Source organism: Sciurus vulgaris (assembly GCF_902686455.1).
Source record: "Sciurus vulgaris genome assembly, chromosome: 1".
NCBI lineage: Eukaryota > Metazoa > Chordata > Mammalia > Rodentia > Sciuridae > Sciurus > Sciurus vulgaris.
The window spans coordinates 31,887,416-31,907,246 of record NC_136461.1 but is presented as its reverse complement, the minus strand read 5'-3'; the positions used below and the strand labels follow the sequence as shown (position 1 = coordinate 31,907,246).

At 34.1% G+C, this 19,831-nt stretch overlaps 1 protein-coding gene across 5 annotated transcripts in view; it reads left to right on the top strand.

Moving 5' to 3' along the window:
- Positions 1-19,831, top strand: part of FOXJ3 (forkhead box J3) — a 107,099-nt gene that overhangs the window by 74,053 nt on the left and 13,215 nt on the right. For 4 of the 5 annotated variants that reach the window (XM_079156290.1, XM_079156292.1, XM_079156289.1 and 1 more), the window contains exons 6-8: positions 6,411-6,512; positions 14,697-14,825; positions 18,180-18,354. In XM_079156290.1, coding sequence (XP_079012416.1) covers positions 6,411-6,512; positions 14,697-14,825; positions 18,180-18,354 — 406 coding nt within the window. The remainder of the gene's footprint in view (positions 1-6,410; positions 6,513-14,696; positions 14,826-18,179; positions 18,355-19,831) is intronic. The other variant, XM_079156293.1, reaches the window with a different exon arrangement.

Below are 19,831 nucleotides of genomic sequence, written 5' to 3'. Positions count from 1 at the left end.
CCTTTTGCATTGAATTAAGTGTTGGGGAACAGTGACAAATTAGTATGCTTCATTCTTTTTTAAAATTTTTAAAATTTGTTCTAGTTAGTTATACATGACAAGTGTGCTTTATTCATAAAAGTCCCACTTAAGTAGGGAAGATAAACTGATAAGGTAGCATAGCAGTATATTCCATAAAGTAGCTTGTTTTCTAAGCATAATTGTTAGTTTTTCATTCATTTTTTCCTTCCTTTCTCTCTACCTTTTCTTCCTTCCTTCCTTCTTTCCTTCCTACCTACCTATCTACCCATCCAGAGGTGCTTTGCCACTGAGCCACATCCCAGCCCTCCTCATTCATTTTCAAAATAACATTTGAATGATAAGTTGTGTGGTCACCCTAAAGGTTATGTTCTTGAGAAGTGTGAGATCTCATAGCAAAGAGACATGACTTAGACGTAGGAGTCAGGAAAGGTTTCCTTGAAGTGATGTTTCACTAGAGGCCTGATAGATGAACACAAATAGATGAATAGTGAATAGTATTGGGAATGTGAAAGGAAGAGAGTGCAAGGAACTGACAGGTCAGTATGGCTGGCCATGGAGTGAAAGAGAAGGCAGTAATTTTTAATTTTCATTTTTCCTTTCCTTATTAATTTGTTTTTACATTAACAAATATCCTCTTTGGCCTATTTTGCTTTTTAATTTGGCCTTGTTCAGTTCAATCAAAGGATAGTTGCTTATGTATTAATGAAAGGTGCTTTGTCCACTGGAAGCTGTTTAGAGCAGAAGGAAAAAGTGGATATTACTTTTGGGGTGTTTTTGAAGACTGGGAAGTAATTAAACTATTCATAGGTCATTTAAAGAGTAGAAGAAACCTGTGTCTTGGGTATTTTTTTTTTTTTTTTTTTTTTTGTTAAAGAAGTGACTTGAAAGAATGATTGCTTAAAAGTTACCAGTGCATTTTCTGTTTTATCATGTTGGTAATCACTGAATCATGTTCTTCTCTGTTGATTCTTTGACTTGCCCCCCTTGTCTTTTTTTTTTTTTTTTTTTTTTTTACTTAAATTATGTCCTGGCTGTTTTCTCATGTTACTTTTTGCTTATAGGAATATATTATGCTAAAGCAGTAGTTCTCAGTGTGTGGGACTATTTCAGGGAGTGTACATGAGGTCACACTGTGCTCATAATAATCTAGAATGTTCTTTGTCTTTTTCACTCATTATCTCAGAGTGGTTCCAGAGACTGGGACCTGTGATTTTGCTGTATATTGAATGCAGAGACAGATACGTAATCCAGCCATCTTACATACACTGGGCGCTATCCCGAGCTACATCCCCAGCCCAGGAGACCCATTTTTTAAGTTGTATGTTATAATTTAGACTAAGATTTTAGGTTTTGAGGACCTAGCTTCTTATATTAGTGAACCATCAGCTACATGGGTGTGGGTGAGAAACTACAAAGAGGCCCCTGTGACTGGGACAGTATGTGTGAGGGGGAAGAGTAATAAGACTTGGCATTAAAGAAGTAGGAGTTGGGAGCCAGTCATTGTGTAGGGCTTTGTAAGCCACTGTAAAAACTTGGGTTTTATTCTGAGAGAGGTGGAAAACCATTGGAGATATGTAAGTGGAAGTGATATGATGTCACTTAACCTTTAACGGGACCCCTTTAGCTGCTGTGTGGACTATAAGCTTTAAGGAAACAAAGGTAGAAGATCAGCTAGGAGGAAATCACCATGGATAGTTTTGCTTAAAATCATCTAATGCATTATCATAGAAATTATTTGAAGGAGAAAAGTTCATATGGTGATATATGAACTTACTATTCCAACATGTCTTTTGAAAAAACATAAGATATGCTGTTACCTATCTTTCCTTGAAATAGAGATAAAGGAAATACACATCACTTTTTCACGAATTAGGAGCTAAATCGTAGGGCTAGTGATGTAGTTCAGGGATAGAGTGCTTGCCTAGCCCTGGGTTTGATCCCCAGAAACAATAAAAAATGAAATCCTGTGCTATTATTCAAAGGTGATTATAACTTTAATCAGGGCAGTAACTGGAAGACTGATGGATAAATAGGGAAGAGTAGGCAGGATCATCTGCATCTGGCCATATATCTGAGTTATGATTCAGTTTCTCAGCTGAGCCTGAGAAATTGAAGATTCAGGTTAAAGGAAATGATGTGAGCAAGTAGAGAAAGGAAGGCAGTGTACATTTCTACTCTTAGTTATAGAATTGAATAAATATTTCAATTGAGTAAACATGTAATATTTATTACGTGGGAGATACTGTATGTTGCCCCCAAGAAAACATGTATAGATAGAATTAACTGAGGATTTTAAGAGAGAGAAATCCTATCCAGTTAAAGATGTCGATCAAGGAAAGTGTCATGAGGGCTCGTTTTGACGAATGGGAAGAACTTTTTTTACAACACTATTGAGTGATAGTTCATGTACAATTAACTACACATCACAATTTGAGGAGTTTTGGCATCTATACAGTTTTGAAATTAAATAAACATTTTTATCACCCCCCCCCCCAAAGTTTTCTGTACTCTAGTCCTTAGTCCTTGATATAGGGGAAAATTCACTTAATATTTTTTTCTAATCCACGAATATATTTCTCCATTATTAGTTTTTCTTTATTTTAATTAATTAAATTTAAATTAATTTTCTCAGGGCTTTTTTTTTTTTAAGTTTTTATTGTAGAGGACTTGCATGTTTCCAGTTAGATTTAATGCTGAATATTTTGTTTTCTGATGAATTATTATGATTTGAGTTTTAAGTACATTTTCTAATTGCTTGTGCCAGGATATAAAATTAATTTTTTCTATTAACCTTTGTATGTTCTGATCTTATTAGTTCTAATAGATGCCCTGAGGTATTCTATATGAATAATTATATCACCTGGAAATACAGTTTTCCTTTCCCTTTCCTTTCCTTCCCAGGCCTGCTTCTCCTCTGCACCTGAGGATGTGATACTTACTGGCTACATTTAACTGAGCCTTCCTTTTTTAACCCTTTCTGACAATCTCTGCTTTTTCATTGATACGTTTTTATTAAATATGTAATTAATGTATATTAACATTTACATTTAACATGTAATTCATAGGGTTGATATTGGTAAACCTTGTGTTTTTTGTTTGACCTCTATGTTTTAGATTTCCCCCTTTCTTGCATTTTAAATTATTTGGTTGAATTTTAGTATTCCATTTTAATTTATGTTTTGGCTGTTTAGCTGTGTTTGTCTACATATTTATATCTAAGGATTTCAACATACATCCCTCAGCTTCTGCAGTCTATTCAGTTACTATTTTACCACTTCATAAAATATGTAGAAATCTTCCAATCATTTCCTTACCATTTCCTGTAATAGTAATATGTATTACGTCTGCTTCCATCATAAATCTCAAAAAATAGCATTATAATTTTTGCCTTAAATAATCATAATGAGAGTTTTTTAAATGTGAGAGGAAACATTTTGTTTTTTTGGTACTGGAGATTGGGCCCAAGAGCACTTCACTGAACTATACCCCCAATTCTTTTAAATTTTATTTTGAGAGAGGATCTTGTTAAGTTCAACTCAGAGTGTAAGTTCTCACTCTCACCTTTTGTGGGTAGGGATTCCACTTTGAATTGAATTCTTGAGGATTCTGATTTGATCCTAATTTGTATATGCATGATTCAGGGGTCAGCTTGAGACTTTTGTAGTGGTTCATATACAAGATTGGGGAATCTCTTTTGACTTTACTCCTTATGAGATTTCCTTCTCTATTCAGTGGCTGACAGTTTACGTGGGCTCTTTTCTCTCTAGTTCCTCTTGACAGCATTAGCTGTTCATTCTTCTGGTGTCCAACATTGGGACCAAAATGTATCAAAGTGGGAAATTCATTCACATGCTGATTTCTCAGAATTCTGCCTTCTCTCCACAATCTGCCTACTTTATTTCCTCAGAATCCTTATATAGCTGTTTTTTCCCCACCACTATAGTTTGTTTTTGTTAATTACAGAAGTTTGGTCTGTATGAGTATCACACTGCTTTATTGGAAGTGGAAGATACCTTTCACAAACTGATTGGTGTCATCCAGATTGGATTCATTGATACTCTATTTGTCCAGAATTTGGTTTTAGGGTTTTAGTACATTATGGGATGCCTAGACCCACTGGCTAATTTATTCATTAGACTACTTTTTGCCTGTTAATAAGAGAATCAGCGCACCTACAAGTAAAAATATATGCCATACTATTGAGACTAAGCATGTAAAGAAAGTGCCCTTTAAGTGGAAGTACCTGTGAAAGATTGTTTTAAAATTTTTTTTATACTAGGGATTGAACCCAGGAGTGTTTTACTACTAAGCTGCATTCCTAGCCTTTTTTATTTTTTATTTGGAGGCAGGGTCTTGCTAACTCGCTGAAGCTGACCTTGAACTTGGAATCCTCCTGCCTCAGCCTCCAAGTTATTAGGATTATAAGTGTGTACTCTGTGTCTAGCTCTGTGAAAGAATATTAATTAAAAGATTTTTTTAAAAATTACTATCTAATTTCTAATAGCTGAAGCCATAAATCTGTGTGGGAATATGGTGCCTCATACTAAAGTTGTCTCCTTTCTCATTACTCACCATTGAGTATTCCTTTGCACATTCTGGCATCGCTAATCCTAGTGGTTATCATAGTAACTAGTATTAGCCATTAATTAGCCATCTCCATTACAGAAGTTTCAGGTAACGTGTTAGGTGCTTTTCATAAATTATTCCACTAATGGTTGCAGCAAACCTGAAGGAAATGGGGCGATCCTTGTATAGATGAGAAAACAAGCATAAAAATCAACTAATCAGCATCATATCGCCCAGTATAGGTTTCTCTCTTCCTACCAGTGGGGGAGAATGAGAATTAGTGAACCAGTCCTTTGGACTAAGGTGACTCAATTGAGTTAGGGGAACGGGAGATTTGCAACTTTCTAAAGTAACCGCTGTGTTAATTTAATATAACTAAGTTGGTGGGCACCAAAATTGAAGCATAAACCAAGTTATCTTTGTGGTTCTTCCATTTACATTTTTTATTCCCTTTGCATTTTTGCCTCGTTATTAATGAGTACCCAGAACCTCCATGCTGAACTCTCAGCTTGTAAGGATGGCTCTAGTTGTTTTCCTTTTTTTTTTTTTTTTCCATCTTTTTTTCATGTTCCCTGTTCACTGTCCTCAAATTTGTTGGATTATCTGATGAAAGACACTCATGCTGAGGAATTTAGTGTTTAATAGATTAATCTCTGAAATGTGCCTCTGTGAAATTATTCTCTTGCTCATTCAGTATTATCTGTTTCCTTTTGGTGTCTAGTGCTGAGGGTGTAATCCAGGGCTTGTGCATACTGGGCAAGCACTGTACTACTGAGCTACAAGCCCAGCCCATTTTATCTTTTTAAAAATGCGTATCCAGTTGGTGTCATATATAGGACAAATACTTTTTGCCAGAGAGTGAATATGCATGAGATTGGCATCATAGCCACATATTATTTATCTTTGCCATTCTTTAATTTTCACCATTGAAGTTGAACTTTTGAGGACTCACTAAGGTAATGAAAGTCTCTTGCAGAGAAAGAGATGTTGTTATACTATATATATTCAGAATTCTAAATGTAGGAAAACTTCTATATTACTTTTGACAAACAACCAAGCTTTATAAATAATGCATATGAACTTTTATATTTAGAATATTGTTTAGTTTCTCTTAACCACAAAGTAAGAACAATAAAACAATACCAGAGAGGCTTAGAGAGATTTCTCTGTCAGGTAAAATTCCAAGCTAATAGGTTGGATTGGAAGAATATGTATAGCTCTTATTCTACAAGGTTATTCAGATGTCCAGATTCTTTCTGATTGTGTTTTTCTAATGTTTCCCAGGGAATTCTCAGCTTTATGGTTAAGCAAGACTATCATCACCATATCTACTCTAGTTTGCAGTAAGAGGGAACAAGAGACTGCAGGACAATCAAATCCCTTCCAAAGACATGTAGCAAAATTGCACATGTCATTCTTATTGCGTCCCATTGGCTACACCTTAGTTACATATCCACAGCTATTTGCAAGTGAATCTAACTGGATAACCATGAGTAAATAATTAGAATTTGATCATTTAAAGGGAGAAGGGAGAAATGAAAAGAGGACCATTAGCCATCTCCATTACAGAAGTTTATTCATAGTTTTTGGCAACCTATCCTGCAGCCTATTAGAAGAGTTGTTAGGGAATAGCTGTAATAATGGACTTTGTGTTAGCAGATCAGTAGCATCCTAAAATATAATAGAAGAGATTTCAGTAGCTCTTTATTTTCAGAAACAAAGCACAGAACCAGATGTTGGAGAATTGATGAAATCCCTTCAAATTGTGTTAAAATTGCTGGATATATGAGATAATAATTATTTATTTTGTTCTTATATTTTAGGCCTCAACTCCATATAGCATAGATTCAGATTCTTTGGGAATGGAGTGTATTATTTCGGGAAGTGCCTCTCCAACTCTGGCAATCAACACTGTGACTAACAAAGTAATTCCATTTTTTAAACATTTTTGAAATGTCCTTGAATAATACATTTTATTTGCTTTAATAATGACAATAGAGTTCTATATGGTTGAGTTTAAAGGTGGTGTAGATTTGTTTACACTATATATGGCAGCTTTCAAACTGAATCCAGAATGTTTTGAGGTATGAACAAATTAAAAGAAAATATTACTTTGGAGAAATTGGAATATGCTTATTTTGAAGTTTTATACTAATTTAAATTCTTGACTCTGCTAGTTTCCATTGTTAGAATTTTTGAGCTAGCATTTTATTGGATCAATTTGTTTTAAAACCTTGGTTACATCTCCTCATATATGGTTGAAAAAAGATTGTCACATTCCAGGAAGTCAGCAGACTCTAGTAGAATAAATAATTTGGGCAACCTCAGGGTTCATTGTAACAGTGGTCAATCTGTTTTTTTGGTATGGAGGTCTAGGAACATACCTAGAAATAGTATATGATAATCTGCTGCATTTTTTTTTTTTTTTTGTGATGCGAGGGTTAAAACTTAGTGCCAGGTCATAAGATATGTGGTGGGATACTAATGTCTCTTCTTTACAAATAGTATTTAAATCTTTACATGGCAATATTTTAAAACTCTAAAAAGGTCTGGGAGGTTAATGAGGTAATGTAGTTTTGTGCATCTGTTTCCTCCCCTACCAGAAGTGAGTTTTTTTTAAAGCCACACATCTCATGCTCATGCTCACACTCTTTCAGTCTTACTCTCTCTCTTCCTCTAGCTTTCACACACACTTTCTTCTGTCTGGCTTTCACTGGCACTTGAATTATTTCTCTCTAGTTCTTTCACTTGCTCATGCAGACACATAAATACAATACCATATGTACATAGTAACATAGTATTCATGAAATCTTTTTGCTTGTAAAAATATAATGAATAAACAGAAGACAGCTTTATTGATAGAGTGACATAATCAGATTTCCAATTTAGGAAGGAAACCAGCAGCCGATGTATAGAGCAGTGGTTTTTCCCACTGCCAGCCTATATAGTAATCACATCACTATCACTTAAGAAGGAATTTTTGCTGCTGCTGGTGGTAATACCAGGATTTCAGTACTATCCTACCAACTTTTACTCTGTTTTTATGAATAAGGTTTAGAAATTTGTTTTTTTAAAAATCATATCTAATCATGGCCAACTAGCCTGGAGAAGTTCTGGTGAAGTGGATGGGTTGAAATCAGAAATTTCTAATACTGCTATTTGCTGTAGTCTGTTATAAGTGCTAAGGGGCTAAACATAGGCAGTTGTGGTTATTAGGAGGCAGTTAGAAAGTAGTAATGCTGGGATTTTTTGAGCAAATAATGTGGTGTCAAAGGTGATGGATTTTTGTACATCTCCTTTTAGATACAGAGTAGCTAGTATCTTACAAACCCTTTTGCCCCTCTGTATAAAATACCACCCCCCTGCCACACACACACACACACACAAGTCATGTACATGATAAAAAAGAGGAAGGAGACAGTGGAGACCAAGACAACATTCTGGTTGTGTCAGGGGCCAGGATCCTTGAAAAGGTGAACACACTGAGATAAGCCCTGCAAATTTCCTTGTAATTCATGATCTTCCAGAAGGAGAGCACCATGGTAAATAGGTTTTCAAGATGTTACCTGACAAAGTTTTTGTTCTGTAATAGCATACCAAAATAGATAGCTTCAACTGATTTTAGAGTTATAGTTGAATATTCTTCTTGTAAGAAACAAACTAAATTCTGGAGGAAGATAACATCATCTAGAACTTCTGTAATTTTATGAATTATTGATTATAATTTCACACCTTACAAACCACTGCTCTGGAGTACTGAAAAAAAAAAAGTAAAAGAATATACAGTTACTAAGGAAAAAAATAATAAATCCTTGGCTAATCCAAAAGTAAGCAGGAGAGGGAAATAAGATGGGAGCAAAGGAAAATAAGTAATATTTCAATCTAATTACATTAGGAATTATATTAAATGTAAATACATTAAGTAATTTAAAAGACATTATCAGACCAAATTAAAAAACTCCCCCCATGTGCTGTTTATGAGGTAGATTTTAAATGAAAAGAAAGACATATTACTTAAAAGAGGTATTTTATTATGAAAACTATGGCAATATTAAATTTGTATACATTGCATAACATAAACTCAAAACTAAAATGATTGAAAGGGAGAAGAGACAAATCCTTGATCAAACCATAGTGGTAGTTTTTAACATGTCTCTTTTTAAACTCATAGAACAGATAGACAGAAATAAAGACAACAAGCAAAATTATCTCATTAAAAATATAGAAGATTGAACTACAAAATGAGGACATTTAATTCAGTTGACTTATGTGGGATGTTGCATACACAGTTGCAGAATATACATTTTTTTAAAATACACATGGAATAGTTGCCATAATCAATCATTTGGTATTGATCTGTTAGATCCTAAAGGAAATCTCAACAAATCTCTGAAGACTGACATTAACAGCATATATTTTCCAACACCATGGAATTAAGGTAGAAGTTATAGCAAAAGAAAAGTCGGAAAATTTATCTGAAAACTGCAAGTTAAGTAGTGAAGTTATAAATAACCTGTGGATCAAAGAAACATCCTGGTAGAAATTAGAATATACTTGGAATTGATCAAAAGTACAAATATGACATCAAAACCTGTGAGATGTAGTTAAAGTAGTAGCTTTAATTACATGTATCCAGACTAAACAAATGCTCAGTATTAACAATTTAAGTATCTAGAAACAAAAACAAATCCAATGAAGGTGGAAGAGGCAATAAAAATATGAGAGATCTTTGAAGTTTAAAATACTTATATAATAGCAATAATCAGCAAATGAGAAGCTCAAGAATATTTATAGGAATATAAAATTATAATCATAAAGCAAGGTAAAATTCAGGCAAACAAAAAAGTAGTAGGAAACAACCTATAATGTGAAGAAAATCAGAAACCCAGAGATGACACAGATGATAGAATTAATTTAGAAAAGAATATTTTTAAACAGTTATACATTGAACATGTTTCATGGACACGTGGAAGATATAAGAAACCCAGATTATAGGGTCATTATTCACATATAACATGATTGTTTATCCAGAAAATTTAAAAGAATTGTCAATTCAAAATGGATCAAAGACCTAGGAATTAGATCAGAAGCTTTGCAATTGCTAGAAGCAGCTCCAACATACAGGCACTGGCAACAGCTTCTTCAATAGGACTCTGAATGACTTAGTAAGTGGGTTGGCATCAAATCAAGAGACTTCCGCACAGTAGAGGAAACAAGAATGTGAAGGGAGAGCCTCCAGAATGGGAGAAGATCTTTTTGCCATATGCTGTTCTGACAGAGGATTAATACTCAGACTATACACAAAACTCAAAAAACTTAACACCAAAGAAAACACACACACAAAAACAAAACAGGGAGGCAAATGAGGTAAATAATCACTTTGAAAGAGAAGAAATACCAGTGACCAACAAATATATGAAAAAATATTCAACATCTTTAACCATCAGGGAAATGCAAATCAAAACTATGCCAAGATTTCATCTCACAACATTTAGAATGGCAGTCATCAAGAATACAAATGATTATATATGCTGTTGAGAATGGAGGAAGAAGAACACATAAATACACTGTTGATGGAATTGTAAATTGTTGTAACCACTATGGAAATGAACATGGAGGTTCCTCTAAAGACTAGTAATGGAACCACCATGAGACCCAGCTATACTACTGAAAGAATTTAAACTTATTCAAAAGAATTAAAGTTAGCATACCATAGTGATAATGCATGCCTATGTTTATAGTAGCATAATTCACGGTAGCCAAATTTGGAACCAGCCTAGGTGTCTGTTAGCCAATGAATGGATAAAGAAAATGTGATATATATTATACCATGGAGTTTTATTCAGCCATAAAGAAGAATGAAGTTATGTCCATTTGCAGAAAAAAGGATGGAATTTGAGAGCATTATGTTACATGAAATAAGCCATACCAGAAAGTCAAGAGTCATGTTTTTCTCTCATATGTGGAAGCTGGAAGGAAAAATTGGGGGAAAATGTGTGTGTAGTGGGGAAGGTTTCATGAAAATAGAACAGAGACCAATGAAGTAGATAGATGAATGGGAGCAGGAAGAGGAAAAGAGGTACTGGGGAATGAAATTGACCATTTTTTTTTTTTTATGTGGGTGTACAAATCTGTAACAATGAATCCAACTATTATGTATAATTACAGTGCACTGATAAAAATAATCTTAAAAAGAAATCTTTAGAAAGTCTTTAGAGCTTTAATAAGTAAATTAAGCAAGGTTTCTTATTAAAAGATCATGGTTTGATTTTAGAAATCAGTTGTACTAGCCACAGAAAGTAAAATATAAAAGGTAACATGTTAGCAATTCAAAAACATGAAATATTGAAGATTAAATGAAGGATGAACTTTATAAAGAAACTAAAAATCACTGAGTTAAAACAAAGACAATATAACTAAAGAGATGTATAATTTTCAGGAGGAAACTGTTGTAAGTGTGGTATTGGCATAAGAGTAAACTCAACAGAATTTGAGGGGAAAAAAAACCCACATTTTTAAATATTAAAGTCAATTTCAGGTGAATTTGAGACCTAAATATAAATAATAAAATAACAAAGTTCTCAGTGGTAGAGCATTTGTGTAGTATGTAAACTGCCAATAAAGTTGCACATGATTTCAGTGTGTCTAGAGAGGCCTAACTAGCTCCACCCCTAAGTTTATTTTAAAATAAAATAGGAAATCGTAAAGATTAAGAACAGATATTAATGCAGTGAAAAACAAGACTTTGTGAAAAGGAAATCATATGATACATGGTTCTACTTACCTTTCAGTAATGATAGAAGTCCACGTAGAGGTTACTTAGAACAGGAAATGTGGAAGGATTATCAGTTAACTTTGAAGGATGACTGGGAGAGTGCACAGCAGGCCTTCTGGAGTGCTGGTGCTATAGTGTATCAGCAATTCTCAGACTTTGGTAGGTCTGTGGCTGCATGGGTAACCAAGACCTTTATGGGGAGTCCATGAGGTCTAAATTGTTTTCTTAATAATAGACATTTGTCTTTTTCTTATATTTTTATTTTCATTGCTATGACAGAAGTGATGGTGTGTACACCTGTGGCATTTTAACACAGATCAAGGCAATAACATATAACTGTACAGTCATTGTATTCTTTTACTGCTGTACACTGAGTTTTTAAAAAAAAAAAAACCTTTATTTTGGAAAGTAGTTTTATTAAGTTGTAGCCTTTCAGTTTACATCTTTTAGTATACTATACGATGACATGGGAGGATGCATGAAACATTTGTTAGGTACTGATATGCAGTGGTTGCTTTAAGAAAAGCTATTTGAGAGATTTGAGTTGGTAGCTGAATTACCTACTGTTTTCATAGATCACTGTTTTTACTTGAAAGAACAACTGATAATGATTATTTAATCTGAGTGTTTGTCAGAAACTTTCTTGAAAATGAACAAAGTGAGTCTGGTCATTTCAAGGAAAACAACTGTTCATGTCTGTTTCCTGTGGTAAAAATTGAGCTTTTAAGTGGGGTGGGGGAAGAAAACGAATTTAGGGAGACATATTAATTACAGTGAGTCTAAGTCCCAGTTTTTAAAAAGATGTTTCTAATGAGATTGGGATGATGTTAATGAGTGTAATTTTTGATGTTGTAAGATGAAATACAACAACATATAGAAGGTCTGCATAATTTGGCAAATCATTATTTTCCAAATGACCAATATATGATGTTATAAAATTATGCTTTGATAAACGATTCATTTAAAGTACAAGGTAGAACAGTAGATTTTAATGGAGCAGAGCATAAAAAATTTATTGCCATGGTTTCACATAGCACATTGCAGTTTATCTTTTTAAAATTGTCACTTGAGCCATGTAGGAGCCACACCTGTAATCCCAGTGACTGGGTAGGCTGAAGCAAGAGAATTGCAAGTTGGAGGCCAGCCTGGCAACTTAGTGAGACACTGTCTCTAAATGAAAAGTAAAAAGGACTGGAGATGAAACTCAGTGTGAGGCCCCAGTACTGCCAAAACAAACATTTGTTGTGTTTTGGTGTAGTATCAAGAAGAGTATCCACAGTTACATGTAAAGTTGATTAAAACATTCCTTTTATTACCAAGTTTTCTTTCTGCACTTCCACTCAAACAGCACTTTGGAACAGATTAAATGTAGAAGCAGAATCTTATGTTTTCTGTTAAGTCAGACATTTAGATTTACAAAGATGTAAAATAGTACTACTCATCTTATTTATTGGGGAACATATTTTCATTTTAACGTGTAATTGGGTTTGTAATTGTTATTTTTACATGAATTTTAATTTCAAATACACCAGTTACTGATAGATATATTAATATAAACAAAACCTCCTTGGCTTCCTTTTTTTGGGAAGGGGTACCAGGGATTGGATTTAGGGGCACTTGACCACTGAGCCACAGCTCCAGCCCTATTTTGTATTCTGTTGAATGACAGGGTCTAACTGAGTTGCTTAACACCTCTCTGTTGCTGAGGCTGACTTTGAACTTCCCATCCTCCTGCCTCAGGCTCCCGAGCCACTGGGATAACAGGCGCGTGCCACAATGCTCAGCTGGTGGCTTCTTAATTTTTAAGACTGAAGAAAGAGGTAGGAGATCAGAGTTTGAGAAGTGCTAGTCTATACTTTGATCTGGGTAGTGATTACATGGGTGTACCCAGCTTGCAAAAAATAAAATAATTTGTGCACTTTTTTTTTTTTATATTTCAATAAAAATGTTTATTCTCCCTCCAAGTAAAACAAAATGCATTGTCCAAAATGATGAAGAGTATTTCTGGCTTGAGTGGTAGATGGACAGGAGAGAACGAGCAGCTGAGAAAATGACCATGGGATGTTTGTAATTTGTTAATAATGTTTTATAGCTTTTTAATTATTCATAGGGTTCTATAGTGTTGATTTTGTGAAATTTATACTGTAATTATTCACCAAAAAAATCTTGGCCAGAATTTTCTTTATTATTATTTTTTATTTTTTTCCCCTTACATTTTTCCTAGACATTTATTTCCAGCTGATGCAAATGTGGGACACTTTGGTTTTGCCTTAAGTGTAGAGATGTATGTATCTAGTTTTTCATGTATTCCGCCGGTTTTTTTTTTTTTTGGGCAAATGTTAGTGAGCATTGAGCATAACCCTGTTTTTAACACAGAGAGGATGATCAGTTTGGTTCCTCAATTCAGTAAATAACTCATACTGAGCAGAAAACTCTATGTTGTTTTCAGTTACTTATGGGGGAAATCCAAGGAGGGAGGTAATAGTCTAGTGACAGATAAAAATTTGCTACAAATTAGTTAGAACATAGAGGCAAATGTATTAATTGTTCTCATGGAAGAAGAAGCATAGAAGGAAAAGTGGAGAATAGCATCTGAACAGAACCTTGAAGAACATATAAGGCTAGTTTTCTTTAAAAAAAAAAAAAAAAAACAACTTTTTTTGCCTTCTAATTAAAAACTGCAATGATTATTATAGACAAACTGTACTAATTAACCTTATCAGTGGTAAAAGTCCATAGCAATTCCCATCTCCTTCCAGTTTATCATATTGTTAAGAGTTTGATATAGAGTCCTTCACATCTAATATGTACAATAGTATATTATTTTTTAAAATTAGATCACATATCTGTAGTTTTATGAGTATATAGGACATTGTTTCCAATTTGTAATATCATAAATACTGGTGCCTGTGATTTTCTTTAATCCTGGTTTTTTTTGTTTGTGTGGTTTTTTTCATGCCTAAGATTTTGATAGAGCAGTAATTTTGTTTAGAGCTTAAACAAAAATGAACTTGTGCATTGTAGAAATATTTAACAGTAAAAATCTATAATCTTACTATAATCTTACTACAGGCATAATTTTTGTTAACTAATTATGCCTGATAAATTGAATTTATGTACTACTAGATAGATATGACCTTTAGTTGAAAAGTATTGAGCAAATTGTTTCATGGAGAACATGGAGTTAATAATGAGGAGCATGGAATTGGGTTAATGCTGAAGGAAAGACCACTGATGTCTCGCCATATGCCTGCTCAAATGTGTTTTTTGTAAAACTGCTTTAAAAGTATTTCAGGAACTACTTATTCAGTTGTCGCTCTCTTTTTCATTCCAGGTAACATTGTACAACACTGATCAGGATGGTAGTGATAGCCCACGCAGTAGCCTTAACAACAGTCTCTCAGACCAGAGTTTGGCATCTGTTAATTTGAACAGTGTTGGGAGTGTGCATAGTTATACCCCGGTAAGTCTTGGTGAATTGACTTCTTTTTGGATAATCATTTATCCAAAACTAACTTAAATTTGCTTAAACCAATTTTAATTAAAATGCAAAAAAATGAAAAATTGTGTTTTTTCACTAATCAGTTTATTAATTTAATAAGTAGAGCAGACTTCTATCTGGGTAATGTTTGGTACTTGTATGTTACTGAGTTAAAAGCAAATATATGGATGGTTGTGCTGTATTAAATGCTGAAATATCTGTTCTGTGTCTAAGCGGAAAGTAATTAGAGTAGGAAAAAATACGCTATAGTAGAACTATAGTTGATGATATTCTTATTCTTCTTGGGGGGAAATACCAGACTGTAAAGGAACCTGGGTATAAGTAATGCCCCATGCTAATCTGTTACCTGTTACATGACCCTTGGGTTATCTGATATTTCTTTCCAAACCATCTACTATGATCCTTACAGTTGGGAAGAGAACAAAACCTAAGAGCTGCACCATTACATTGTTCATCAGTATAACTTCAATCTTACCAGATCACTCCCTGTTCCACAATGAGTAAATAGGAAAAAGTTCACACAGGACAAAGATATAAAGGGAGGGACTTGAGATAAGAAAATAATGCAAGGGAAACAAAAATTAGCAGAATTAAAGTTCACATTAAATATAAGAAAAAAAACAAATTTGACTCTTCAAAATTGTCTTCAGTGTTTTGGAAAAAATATTCTCTCAGAATGCAGAAGAAACAAAAAAAGGAGTAAAAATTATGTAAAAGAAGACAATAAATATGGAAAACTTAGAATTGTAAGTACCTCTGCTGAAAAAAATCAAAAAAGGTCATACAGAGGCAGTTTTCAGAAGTAATAAAAGTTAGGAGTTCCTGAGTTCTAAGAAAAATTGCTAGGAAAAAAATCCGTATTTAGAGACATTGTGGCAAATTAAAAAATTTGAAAAGTAATCACCCCTATAAATACTCTGACAGAAGAAATAAATTACTTATAAAGAAACACAAATCATCAGTACTACTAAGCATCAGCAGATAATGGAGTACTGTACAGTTTTGAGGGTGTAGGTTTGGAATAACAAGTGTTACACCCAGCCAAATTTTCACTTATATGTGAAGGTAAAAGAAAGTCAGTCATTTATAGGCAGAGTGTAGAAAGTATCCTGCCTTTGTTTTTAGGTGTCCGTCCTGAAAAAAATTATAGTAATCACTCAGGGGATTGGTTCTAGGACCCCCTGGGGGTTATGAAATTTGGATGATCAAATCCCTTATATAAAACGGCATAGTATTTGGACCTGTACACATCCTTCATATACCTTAATTACCTCTAATCACAATGTAAATGTGATATAGTAGTTGTCATACTATATTATTTAGGTAATGACGGCATGGGGAAAAGTCTATATCTGTTCAGTACATACACAATTTTTTCCCCCAGATATTTTCAGTTTGTAGTTGGTTGAATCAGTGGATGTGGAGGTATGGATATAGAAAGCCTACTGTACTTAGCTGATAGGAAGATGAATTAATTTAAAGACTTAGTCATGTTGGAGTCATGACAGAAAAAGGAATATTTGGAGCATTGAAACAAACTAAGCAAAAAATAAATGATTTTAAATTGTTGAGTACAAAAAAAAAAAAACTTGAGATGAATAGAAATCAAAGTATACAGAGTCCAGTATCACAGAATACAATAAAAGGAAAAAAATTACAGGAGCATTTATAGAACTAGGTGACAAAAGTGAAAACTAGTATGTCTGTTACACCTATCAATTTTAAGTGGGTTAAATTTCCCTGTTGAAAGGTAGACATTGTAGACTGCTATTTTCATCTAATAACAAAATGTCAAGTGGTTAGGTAGTCCTTAAGGAACATTGCAATGGCTGCTACTGCTTGGGTTTGTCACATGTCCACAGATTGAACCTGCAAAGATAGTGAATCCTTATGGAAAGAGGCAGTTTTATTACTTGTACAGACTGTTTGAAATTTGTGCAAGACTTACTATAAGTATATAATGAATCTATATAAGAAATATACAGTATGCAGTCATCATGTAAGCCAGATCATCATGTTAGTTCCCTCTATCCCACACAACCACACCAAACCAGTAGATAGAAATGACAGACTACACAAGTACTGAGTCGTTCCATAGTAGAGGAACAGATTACATATTACAGCTAAGCCATTATATGACCTGCAGCTGTACCTTTCTTGGGAGGCAGATGAGAGAGGTGCAAAAGCTGCCCCATGGCCACCTCACACAAGACAGGAGAGCAAATGAGAATTTGCTTTGTGAGACCACAGGTTATCTCATGTTCCAGGGTAATCAAGCTGTTCCCCTAAGGTTTAAATCATCCTCCCACTTTGCAGTGCCCACATGATGTGTGTGGTGCCTGGTCACAATAGTGCCAATAGTGGAGCAATTTTCATACATAAGATTCATGTTTTTCCATGTTAGTGCAGAATCCTTAAGGGTATCTTTTTGAATGGCTGGGTAAATTTTCAGTGAGTTTTCAGATTTTAATTTTCAAAATGCCAAACAAATAGTTGTTTTCTATCTTATGATAGTCTTTAATACAGCTGATCTGATCTCCTATTAATTTTATTTCTAGTTTTGCTGCCTTCCGAGATAATTCTTATATTAAATGTTTTGGTTTTTCCCTCCCCACTATGTAGCTGAAGGCCCCGATCTATTACTTTTCCTCAGATTGTCCTTTGGTTTTTCTTGTTTATTTGTTTTTGTTTGTTACTGGGGATTGAACGTGCATGCTAGGCACATGCTCTACCACTGAGCCAGTCCCCAAGTGCCTCCTTTGATTTTTACTTCTTCATTTCTTATTTACCTTCAATTTCATTAAAAAAAAAAAAAAAAAAAATTCCTCTAAGAATGAAGTTAGGCATATTGAAACTACAAGCTTTTTTGGGCAATGCCACACATTTGCTCACAGTGCTCATAGTATATGAGTTTATTTTCTTAAAGAATAATTGTAAAAATGAAAGAAAAGTTAGTAGCTTCGTAGTATAGTGTAATTTGAGACCTCGTTGTTTCTGTAGAGATCAAGATGATTCTCCAGAAATGGAAGGTTCCAGCTCTAACTCAGTATGTGTTTGTATCATCTTTGGCATCATTTTCCCCCCTCTTCTGTGAATATGGAAGTTGGATTAGATTTCTGTGGTTTTTAAGATCCACAGTAATGATTTTGCTCTCTGTACCCATAAGGGTGCAACCAGCTAGAGAATGTCCAAAAGACAGTTGATTTCTTTTGGATTCCAGTGTTGTATGTTTCCTAAGGTTTTCAGTTATGTGTGTCATGTAACAAACCAGTTGCAATATAGAGCCTCTGAGTTAGTTGCATTTTCTTTTGTTAGGTCACAAACCATCCAGAACCAGTCTCCCAATCATTAACTCCTCAGCAGCAGCCACAGTACAACCTTCCAGAACGAGAAAAACAATTACTTTTCCCAGAATATAATTTTGAAGATCTTAGTGCCTCATTTCGGAGCCTTTATAAGTCAGTTTTTGAGCAGTCACTTAGTCAACAAGGTGAGTTTTTTCAAATGCCTTTTTTGTAACATAAATTTTATTGAGAAATGGTATTTTAATTATTTTTACACAGTAGTGGTTATAAAGTTCCTTAATTTTAGGATATTATCATCGCAGTCAGATAATTTTCTTATACCTTTTGTGCCTGTACTATGCTCTGTATGTATTTATTCTGTATATATTTAGTCAGGCACAGGAATGGCAAATAAATTTCATCTTGTATGCCTACTTTAGTTGGTTACTAAGGTGTCCTGGAGCACTGTGTTGAAGAATTCTGACTGCATCTATATCATATGGGAAAGACTGACATGATTAATTAGTGATGTTTGAAATGTAATGTGTTTGGTGAATGAGGCACCACAAGAATGGATGGGCCTTATTTTTCTTTTGACTGGCATTAGCAGAGGTAGCTGTTGGAATATAGTAGCATAAAGTTTGTGATTTTGTGAATGGCACTTATAAGTGAACATACTGGCTAGTGGTAGATCTGAATCTTTATTTTACACACCATACTAAAATCAGATTTTAATCCTAAAAGTTGTATGTAGTATTGCATTTCCACCAAATGTTAATGACAATTTTCTAAGGCCAAGATAGAACTTTTTATTTTTTCCCGGTGCTGGGAATCCAAGCCAGAGTCTCATGCATACTAGGAGAGCACTCTTCCACTGATCTATACCCCAGCCCAAGAACATTTATTAACTCTTCTACCATAAAAACCTTAACTTGTTAGGTTTTATGATTATTTTTCAGTGTGCCTAAGTAGTTTTACTGACAAGTATGAGAACAATTTTATTTTTGTTAAAAAGCTTGATTCTTTTATTAACTGATAATATCTTGTGAAAATTTTTTTTCATCCAATAGAAAATTCTTTATATTTGGTGCAGTAAAACATTATATGGACTGTTCTTTGGGATATGAAAGTAGCCTAGTTGTGTAAAACCAAACATGGCAGTTAAGGTTTACTAACTACCTCACACCAGACATGCATTATTTAACATTAGGCACCTCTGACCTAATCATTTTTGTAGAGCAACTAACATTTACTGAGCTCTTCTCGCATTTACACCTTGATATTTAATCCTCACAACTCTTTGAAGTGGGTACTATTACCATGCCCATTTAGTTAATAACTTTCCAAAGTGAGAGAGTGTAAATGTCAGTGCAAAGGTTTTGATCCTTTACTTTCTGGTACTATAAAGTATCCACTTTTTAGCACTAAACTCCTTGTACTTCAAGAATGTTCCATAGAATAATGAAGAAGAGTGGAGGTGGCTCTTTTGTTTTGCTTAGTCTTAGGGACCCTAGCCACTTGGGCATAATGTTTTTGGAGTAGTCAGAGATTAAAAAAAAAAAAAAAAAAAAAATCAGAAATAACTAGGCTTTATTTCTCCCCTCATCTTCAAAGTCTTGGTCTTCATACCTACAGAGAAACATCCTGAGTGTGACTCAACACCTTTCCTACTTTTTACCCAGT